Here is a 10769-nt window from a genome sequence, read left to right as displayed (position 1 = left end):
GACATTATCATAATTTACACCATCTGAAACGAATTGGTAGAAAATTTCATTTAAATGATAAATTTTTCAGAAAGTTGTGGGAAAATAAAGTCTGGGAGTGGGCAAAAATTGTCATTTGTTCTTCATTTGTTTGGTTTATGAAAGCAATGTCCGCTATATTTTAGAGCAGTTAATGAGCAAATTGCGGCCCAAGTGACTTTCTGGGTGACACACCAAACAAAAAATTATCTCGAATTTTTTTTAAATAGTGCGGCCCGCCTGATGATAAGTCAGATCTCGAAAATGGTTGCCCGTTCCTGTTTTAGAGTGACACAGGGTACAGTCTTTCTATATTTCTGCAAGAAATGAATCATCAGACATCCTAAGATTGAAATAATCAGCCTTAAAATCAGACGTTCATAGAAGACGAAGCATTAAATAAGGCTTCGTGTTCTGCAGTACAAGATGGTAAAGATAAAGTGAGCGGGTGAATGGCTTCTGAGAACATATGAAGCTATGCATGGGAAAGAGATAACAAGGATTGGGATTAATTGCAGATTCATGGACAAATTAAAGTTTGAGATTTATTTTCCAAAAGCATTTATCTCTACATCTTTTTGAGATCTCTGTGTAGATTATAACATATAAACGTATAGACATATGGTTGTGTATATTCGTAAATCTTTCATGTCTTGTGTATATACATACATACATACATACATACATACATTCATATATACATACATACATACATACATACATACGTACGCACATACATACATTCATACATACATACATACGTACGTACATACATACATTGTTTTTAATCTACATTCCGACGATGGAGCTTTGTATTTTTATTAGAAACCAATTCCTTCCTTACAGGAAAACTCCAAATTAAAACTAGAAGAGAACATACATTCATACAGTCACATTACATGCACATACACACACATACGCACGCACGCACACACACACACACACACATACACACACACATACAACACACAATCTTTCGATTGAAATCAACCGTTGAAAGATCAAATTCCCAACTCACTTTAGACAGTATATCTGTGTTGAGTATACCGATGCAAACGTACCTTGCCTCCATACACACCGACTTTGTTTCCTCATAACTTTCAGAAAAATGGATATGTTTTAATGGAATTTTCTTCAAACAATTTTCAGATGTAGATAACAATTTACACCGGAATTTAATATAATAAAAAGAGAAAGAAAAATTGGTGGTCGCACAAACATACATACTGACATGCATGTGCTTGCGCGCGTTCGTGTGTGCGTGCGTGTGCGTATGTGTATGTGTGCGTGTGCGTGTGCGAGCGTGCGTGCGTGCGTGCGTGCGTGCGTGCGTGCGTTCGTGTGTGGTGTGTGCGTGTGTGTGTGTGTGTGTGTGTGTGCGTGTGTGTAAGCGTGTACGCTCACCAGTATAATTTTTTTACTTTAAATTCCGATATAATCTTAATCTGTGCCATCTGAAAGGAATTTGTAGTAAATTTCATTAAAAGATATCCATACTTTTTTTTTTAAAGTTGTGAGGCAATAAAATCGGAAGCGGGACATAGTTGTGGTAGACAAGCCTCTGGGATGTTTTAGCTGTAAAAATGTTACATTTAATACGAGAATTCATTATATAAACAGTCCGACTAATCTAAACAGTGTATATCATATAATTTCCTCATCTCAGTAATATAGAATTATATTCATTTTCGACATTATGATGTTGGCAAGAAGAAAAAAAAAACCATAAAACAAGGATGGACGCGAATTTTCTTACTTGGTTGCTTGGGTAACTGGAAACGAGTATCTGTTTATGGGATATTTTCACTTTGGTGAGAGACATTGGACTTATATTTTTATTTGCCTTTTGTCGACAATAAAAAGCACTTTTTGACAAATGTATATTCATTCTGAGTTCAAAATGAAGCCGAGGTCAGCTTTGCCAGTCACCCTCTCAGTGTTGAGCCATTAATTTCTCTCTCTCTCTCTCTCTCTCTCTCTTTCTCTCATACACAGTCTCTCTCTCTCTCTCTCTTTCTCTCATACACAGTCTCTCTCTCTCTCTCTTTCATACACACACACATGCTCTCTCTCTCTCTCTCATACACACACACTCTCTCTCATACATACACTCTCTCCCTGTCTTCCTCTAACCCATCTCTTTTCCCCTTTTCCTTCTCCTCTCTTTTTCTCACATACACACAACAGGCCAACTATGGGCAAATTGCGGCCCGCGGGATTTTCTGAAGAGCACGTCTAACGGAAAATTACCTCTAAATTTTTTAGTAGGGCGGCCCGCTTCTCCAAAAAAGATGCCCATGCCTGAAATAGGCTGCAGTGAGTTGTGACTAGGACATGAAGTCTACTCACAGCTTCTCATTTCTCCACATCATTCTATCGCAGTAAAAACATCGGTGTAACTTGAGTTTGTGCCGCCAAGGGTAGTGTTTGAGTTTCCCACTTCACTCATTACTAAAAATATAATAAATATCAGTTTCACATTCTGGCACAAGGCCAGCAATTGGTGTGTGGGGGGAGGGGGTCGATTACATCGACTCCAGTACCTTTCTTCTTAAAAGTAGGCGTTGGGAGGAAGGCAGTGGGTTGGGGGATGCTATGGATTTTTAATATTATTATAGTATTGTACACAAATTATATAATATTATATTAAATATGATTCATAGAATATATAAATTAGTAAAATATAAAATATTTACTGATTTCAAAAATAGAAATAATACATTTCTAAATCTCTCAGAGGGATTTATGCAGTAGTGATGCGATAAAGTAGTTGTATGCTGTCAACTTAATGTGACAGTCCCATGAAGGGAATAATACTACTGCTATTTAGCCCTGAGAAGCAGCACCGCTTCCTGTCGGTTTTGACACATTTCCTGTGTCCTTACTACTGCATAAATCTCTCTGAGAGATTTGGAAATGTATTATTTCTATTTTTGAAATCAGTGAATGTGTTTCACTAGAATTATTATATGTTTACGAGAGCTTGGCAAGCATCTCCAACTAACAGGTCATTGCTACTCCAGACTGATGACGAGCAAAGACTCAGAAACATGTCTCTGGATGCAGGCTTAGCTAAGTAGAGGTGCTTGTCCCCCCCTTGTAAACATAAGGACACAGGAAATGTGTCAAGGCCGACAGGAAGCGGTGCTGCTTCCTAGGGCTAAATAGCGGTAGTATTATTCCCTTCATGGGACTGTCACATTAAGTTGACAGCATACAACTACTTTATAAAATATTTATTTATACATAAAAATAGGGGTGGGGCGCTGAAGGTATTATATAGCCATGACGGGGAGCGGTGGCCCCAAAAGTTTGAGAATCTCTGGTATATAGAATATGTACACTGCCGAGGTCGACTTTACCTTTCATCCCTTCGTGGTCGATAAAACAAATACCAGATGAGCAATGGGATTGATGTAATCGACTGCCCACTTGCCCAAAATTTCAAACCTTGTAGATAAAAAGTTCTTTCAGCTTTTCCAATTTTGTCTGCTGGTGCCATGGCAAATGTTGGACTCTGGCAGAAGAAAGTAGCCTTTGCTTCGGTTTGCTTCTTGGTTAGGTTTTTCATGCAGCTTAATTTATACTTTAAAAAATGTCTCTAGTCTTTTATTTATCATTGTATAGATAAAAAGTATTACTAAAATAAGGAATGATTATTGTCGCCGTTTGTTGTCGTTGTTAAAGTGGCAAAGTGGTGGACAGGTCATATCTTGTGATATTTAAGCGACTGTAATAATTACGTAATAATATGAGAGTTCAAATTTCGGTAACGTTACTTCAAATGTTATTCTTCAGGTATGTTGAATACACGGCTGAAGCCGCTGGCTCATTTATAAATTCAATACAGTAAGAAAAAGGTTAAAACATGATTTTTGCCAAATCCTTCTCTTATTCAATTATCTATTTATTTGTATGAGAAACTGCCCTAAAAAACGAACGGCCGGTTCCTAAGTGGTAACTATGCAATAAGAGTAATCTCCCTTATATAAACAGACTTGTCAATTTCACTCTGTTTACTTGCTTTATTTCAGCACTTCCTAATTCATTGTTTTGCATTTCGGCAATAAAGAAAGCTTCTCTTTACATCATGGCTACGATGTTTCAACCAGTACAATCCGCTCGCAGAACTTACTTACATCTTACATCTACAGGAATTGCAACACGATACCATCCAGGCACATATTTTCCAGATTCTGACTTTGAAGTGAGTATACCTATACACGAAAGATTTCGGTTTATTTTAATGCGGTACCAGATACATTCATATTACTATTTATATTGTGTTATTGACTCCAGGGCGATAAAAAGCAAATAGGGGTGTAGCAAGATTTCTCAACGCCCGAGAGCAAAAATACTTTATTTCACCCCTTACTAGGCCAAAATAAAATTTGAGCTCTTTCACTGTTGTACCTGGAACCACTGCTTCTTTCGACACGCCTCTCAATGCGAAACTGTCTCAACTTGATTTTGGCAACACTTCCACTTGGATTTTAATCTAAGACACGTATACACATACAAACTCATTCTCACATCCACAAACACAACCACCCACCCACTCATTACATATGTGTGTGTGAGAGAGAGGGGGAGGGGCGATTACATGCAAAGATGTTGCTAACCATATATACATACATGTTGCCAACCATATATACACACATGTTTAACGTGAATATGAAAACATATTTGGATGACCATTGATTCCTTTCAGTTCATGAACCTATTGACAGGTCTTTTTTTTTTCCATCCTACAGGGTGTCCAAAAATCAATTTCCTCATTAACCCTTTCGTTACTGTATTTATTTGGAGATGCGCTGTATTTCTTTCAATTACTTTAAATATAACAAAGAATTTAGTAAAATAACTTAGTTATCATTCAGCTAGTGTTATGAACATAAATTGTGACTAAGGTTTGGTGGAAAATTTTAATTCAAAACTTATGACAAGACATTTGTACTACAGAGCCAGAGCCAGGTAGGTATCAAAAGGGTTAATGTTACCAATTTAGTCACTGATGACCCAACTGTGCAACAGATTGCATTGGGTTACATGTTACCAGTTGCCCTATTGAGTCTGGTTAGTAGCATGTTTGCATTTCATTCACATGTGACATAAAAGAAATAAATAACCTTCCTCTCTAGTTTCAAAGTTGGTGGTTGCCAACTAATCAAAGCAACCGGTGCAGGTGACAACATAACTGTCATACTGGACATGATCTCAAGTAAACATTTGGTATGATGTTTTATGGCCTGGACATATACAAAGTTACAAGGTACTGCAAGACCTGGAGACTCCATTGCCTGTTCTGCTAGTCTCATGCATTCTCGCACAAGCACAGTAGTCTTGACTTTATCTTCACATTGGGCAAAGAACTGCAAGAACAAAAGAGTTTGAGGAGTGCAAAGTTCTTTCTTTGAAGAAAAAGAAACGACTTTACACTAGTATAGCATTTGGGTCTTGTGGGTAAGGTTATGTAGAACATGATTGACAGACCCCCCCCCCAGGTGGAGAATGGGTCACACTGTCTTATGGTGGTGGTTTGGGGTTTTCAGCACATCTACAAGAAAAGGGAGTGAAAGAGAGTTTAGTTTATATATATATATATATATATATACACACACACACACACACACACACACATCTATGTATGTATATGAATACACACACACACACTTGAGGAAAGGGGATATACATATATTATACATCAATAGTATAATAAAGAAAGCTGCTTATTAATTGGTTATGAATTTGTAACTTTTCCTGAAAGAAAGCAATTATTAAAGTCGACACTATCTAGAAAATTCTTAAGAATTCCAATTTTATTTTTATCAATGTGTGGTTTTCAAGGACTTAAATTAATGAAGATTTCAACTACATGATTCAATCAGAAAACTAATTTTAATTCACTGCAAGATAATGTTTTTTGTACATCTTACATTGCAAAGTAGTCAATGTTTTTTAACATCTTATTGCTTTCTCTTTGTCTGTTCTCTCTCTTCCTTGTTATTTCCTTTACTACTTTTCATCTTTACTCGCACACTCTATTTCCATTTCTTTCCTTACAACTCTCTCTCTCCTTCCCCTTCTCTCTCCTTGTATCACCTCTATTTAATTGCTTTCATTAAAAATAAATTACGAAGTTTTTCTTTGAGATGCTTTAAAAATATTTGTAAAAATTGTTACATATATCTATTTATCATATCACAATCATATACAAATTTTTTCCTTTCAAGTATAACGAGATCCATTGCAGCCATTAACCATCATTAATTCTATCATCACCATCATTCTGATCAACATCTTCAACATCAACATCCACTTTCTTCACCATTATCTCGACCATCATCTCCATCATCTGTTATCTCTACTGACATTATCATCATCATCATTGTAGTCATCATCACCATTATTTATCCACCAATGCCATTGTTGAACACTCATTCTTTTAGATTGATACTAACGTGCACACACATACTCACATATACAGGGAGTGCTGAAGGGGTTCTGGCTTTAAGGGTATCCCAAATGGTCAGGTTGGAGGCCCAACCTTTCGAGTTCTCTTCGAGTGCTTTGGAAAACTGAAGGGCTGCTGCCATAAGTATGTGAATCTGAGTGGGGAATAGGGTAAAGAGTAAAAACTCCTTCGGTCATGAATGGCCATGGGATTGCACCTAGAAAAGTTCCCCTCTGAGGTATGAGTGGGTGAGGTTGTTTATGGAAGATCAGCAGTCACCCATGCATACCAGCCATGTCACCAATGTTATTCAAGGGAAAGGCAAAGGGGCCAATACAGCTTGGTACTGGTAATGTCGCAACTCATTCGTACAGCTGAGTAAACTGAGGCAACATGAAATAAAGTGTCTTGCTCAAGAACACAACACACAACCCAGTCTAGAAATTGAACTCACTATCTCATGATTGTGAGCCTAATGCTTTAACCATTGAGCCATACGCCTTCATAGTGAAGGGAATCTGTTGAATAAAATCATAAAGAAATTCTGTATTTTCTTTTACCCAAAGCCAGGAACTTTTCAGCACCCCCCCCCCATATCTATATGTATATATGCATAGAATGTATATATGTACCAATAACAGGGTGGTATGATATGAGGCATCAAACCACAGGATAGGCTACTGTGCAAAATATGAGCCACATTAATAACTGTTAATGAACCACAGAGAACACATGGTATTTTAAGCTTTAAAAAACATGATTGTTTCAATAAATAACAACTAGGATTACATAATGGTTGAAACATTATATTATATAATCTTGTTAATTCACTTTATCAGTGTCAGCATTTAACAACATTCATTGTATTTTTACCAACACTGATGAGATGAATTAAAAAGATTATATAATATAATGCTTCAACTATTATGTAATACTAGCTGTTATTTGAAGAAACAATCATGTTTTATAAAGCTTAAAACATCATGTATGCTTTCTGCATTGTTTGTTTTTTTTTTGTTTTTGTTTATATGTATCTATGTCATTGTTTAGTTTTATTTCAAGGTTTCTTGCCAATAGAAAAAGAGCCAATTTCTAACCTAGATTTCAAGGCTCCTTCATTGGAATTTCAATGTCAACAACAGGGTATTTTTGTTGTATGTATGTATAAGTGCAGATTTGTATGTCCTGCCCCATGTATGCACTCCCATGGATATAGTTGCATATCTAGACATGCTCATATACATTTAAATGACAAACTTCTGGAAAGTTTTTTACAGATTTTTACAGTTCCAGTGATGGATTGGATCTGTAGTCTTTTAATTAGCTTTCTCCTTTCTGGTTTTGAGAAGCCTAATTGGCATTTAGGCAGTTAGTTACATATCCCAGGGCCCCAATAATTACAGGTATAAACCTGAACTTGTAATCTGGATAGAGTAGCTGCAAATTTCTCAATAGTTCAACACAGGTGTTCTCTTTTTCATTGATCTTCATTCAGCTTTATATTAACATCCACTGGGCAGCTGATTTCCACAACTGTACACATTTTCTCTTCTCTATCCCAAACCATTATATCAGGTCTGTTGTGCTTACATTTTATTGAGGTCTTCACTGGTACATTTCCCCAGTATTCCTTTTCATTATGAGTGGCTATGGCTTCTACCATCTTGTGAGTTCTTATTTCTTTGTCTTCGGGGTTATCCTTTCAACGGATCTCATTATACTGTTTCCTAGCTGCATCATGTCTCATCAGTAAATAATACTGTGATGACATTTTCGGACAACTGCTAATGACATAGGTGATATCTTCAGTGTTAACACCTGTATGTATGTAGGTATGTATAAATGCATGCATGCATGCATGTCACTCTATATTATGTCACTGTATATGATGATAATCAAGATAAACTTAGATCTTAGCTCTGTATTTCATAACACAAAGAAAATTAGATTAATCTGTTAGGATAGTATATTTCTGCAACACAAATGAACTCTTTTTAACAACAATGTGAAGGTATATGGAGTTGGATCACATACTTGCTACATATAATGACAAAATGTGGATGTGGTTTGAACTATTTATAAATCATACACTTGTCTATTACTTTATCCTCTTTGCCATTTTTGTATGTACATATTGTCATGACTTCATATTTAAAATATATTAAAAGAAACTATCTGTTGATTTTAATTATGTCAAGAACCATGCATAAATTAATAATCTATCGTATATCTCTCTTAAGGCAAACATAACTAATCCTCTTCCTCCGGGCTTAATGTTGCCAGACATGATAATCAGAAGCAACACACATCCTACAACAACAGGAATTGTTCATAATGAAAAATTTATCTCCCAAGATTATCTTCATCCAGCCTATCTGAGATCACCATCTTTAAACAACACTAATTTCATAAAAGACCTATCAGAAAAGGTTTGTATTGATTTTATTCCTGTCAACATTTCAACTCCGTTTATTGTATTTTTTTTTTTTAATAAATAACAATTGTATCTAAAATTGAATGATTGATTCTTTAAGTAAAAGGTTATTAAGTAAATTGAGTGGGTAGAGTTAATGGAATTGACATTAGCATATATTACAGATATTTATTTTCTTTATTGTCCCCCTCCACACACACACACACACATTGAAACATCAAACCTTGCTGCTAACTCATCCATTGTTTGAGATGTATCCACCTCCACTACAGTTTCCAGCTCACCATTATGCACTTTGGTCTCAGGCCTACCACGGGGCTGATTTTCAAGAGTAAAGTCACCAGACCAGAACTTCTCAAACCATCAACGTACAGTGCGCTCATTCGCCACATCTTCACCAAACAGCTCATTGATGTTTCCAGTTGTCTGGGATGTATTAGTTCCACAACTCATATTCATAAACAACATGAATTCTTGATCTATCCATGGATTCACAAAAATTGATTTACAAGAGAAAACTCACAATATAATCAGACACCATGAATTGCATTTCGAAAAATGATGATATAATTCTTCAATGTTAAAAGATGCACAAGGATATTAGGCATCTACCCACCCCGAATTACAGCAGCATATATTCAGGAAACAATGTTTTTAGTGCAGTATGGGATATAAGATAAGGTGGGTCTTTAGAGACATTTTGTGAAAAAAAGTGCATCTAATATGTCATCTAATACTGTATGTTGTGTTCAATTAAATGTCATATTTATTTGAATATTCCTTTAAAGCTTGGTGATGGAGGATGGAGAAGACCTTTAACAATGAAATATGAAATGAGTGAGACTAAAGAAGAATTCAGCAACCCAGATGGAATAAGATACAGTTATGCATTTGATGATATCTTCAAAAAACGACCTTTTCTACTTCATGACCATTTAACATATGGTCCTTCTAGGGTAACGCCTTCAGAGTCATTCTTTATATCATCACCATTATCATTTTACATCCACTCTTCATGAACAGGGCAGGTCATTACGGTCAGAGTTAGTTGTTATTCAGAGTTGCAGTCCCATTATTGGAGTGAAGGGGCCATGTATTGCACATACATCATATATATTGGCATTATTCCTATGGCAAGATGCCTTTCCTAAAACAACTACTTTACAAAGTATATCTAATGCATTTTATCATGACATTGGTACATGAGCAGTTGTTTTATACCTGGAATAATTAATACTTCATTTTATTGAAATATAGGGATATATTAAGTAGGAATTAAATAAAACGAAGGTAAAACAATACAGAAATAAAAGAAACATTTAATAAACTAAAATACATATAAGTTTTTTTACATCCTGTAAAGTCATAGAGCACATTGCCATCTTCTGATGTCTCTAAAGATATCTTATGATATCTTTGTTATTTCACAAATCCCTTTATAAAACTAAACAGACAAACTCATCCAAGCTGGTTAGAATTTAGAAATAACAATAAACTTTTAGTAAATAAGAGTAACAACTAAAAACTACCTCTTCCCACCTATCATTCAGACTCAGCTTATTTGACTTACCTCTACCTACTCAACTGCAAATATTTCTATCACAACTGTTTCTTTCATACAAATACTCCATACATATCATAAATAATTATGCGATGAATTTTGGCCGTCCTGCTGGTCTGCAGCAAAAAAGTCTTTATGAGTTCACTCCTCAAGATAAAGAAGTTTTTAATCTTCAAAATCCAAATGCAACAACTTACCAAATGACACATCATGCTTTCAAACCTGATACACCGAAAAGAAATAAAAATATTGTTGATGTGTAAGTTTATAAACTTCTAACCATAATATAGATTATACAGATA

At 35.5% G+C, this 10769-nt stretch overlaps 2 protein-coding genes across 6 annotated transcripts in view; one reads left to right on the top strand and one right to left on the bottom strand.

Moving 5' to 3' along the window:
• Positions 1-3677, bottom strand: part of LOC106872804 (synaptonemal complex protein 3) — a 17294-nt gene extending 13617 nt beyond the window's left edge. The window contains exon 1 of one of the 5 annotated variants that reach the window (XM_052969794.1): positions 3381-3677. Coding sequence is in view for 2 of the 5 variants with exons in the window: in XM_014919918.2 (XP_014775404.1) it covers positions 1775-1906 (132 nt within the window). In the remaining 3 variants the exon portion in view is untranslated. Of the gene's footprint in view, positions 1-1036; positions 1183-1774; positions 2097-2268; positions 2393-3380 lie in introns of those variants that run through there. The other 4 variants (XM_014919922.2, XM_014919918.2, XM_014919919.2 and 1 more) reach the window with 4 other exon arrangements.
• A 120-nt stretch (positions 3678-3797) lies between these two features.
• LOC106872795 (uncharacterized) overlaps positions 3798-10769 on the top strand; it is a 15709-nt gene continuing 8737 nt past the window's right edge. Inside the window, exons 1-4 of the mRNA XM_014919905.2 lie at positions 3798-3816; positions 4053-4225; positions 8713-8901; positions 9695-9862. Of these exons, the coding sequence (XP_014775391.1) occupies positions 4109-4225; positions 8713-8901; positions 9695-9862 (474 nt within the window). The 5' untranslated portion in view covers positions 3798-3816; positions 4053-4108. The remainder of the gene's footprint in view (positions 3817-4052; positions 4226-8712; positions 8902-9694; positions 9863-10769) is intronic.

The sequence above is a fragment of the Octopus bimaculoides genome, chromosome 7, assembly GCF_001194135.2.
Source record: "Octopus bimaculoides isolate UCB-OBI-ISO-001 chromosome 7, ASM119413v2, whole genome shotgun sequence".
Classification (NCBI taxonomy): domain Eukaryota; kingdom Metazoa; phylum Mollusca; class Cephalopoda; order Octopoda; family Octopodidae; genus Octopus; species Octopus bimaculoides.
The sequence above is the reverse complement of the archived record's forward strand: the minus strand, read 5'-3'. Positions and strand labels throughout refer to the sequence as shown.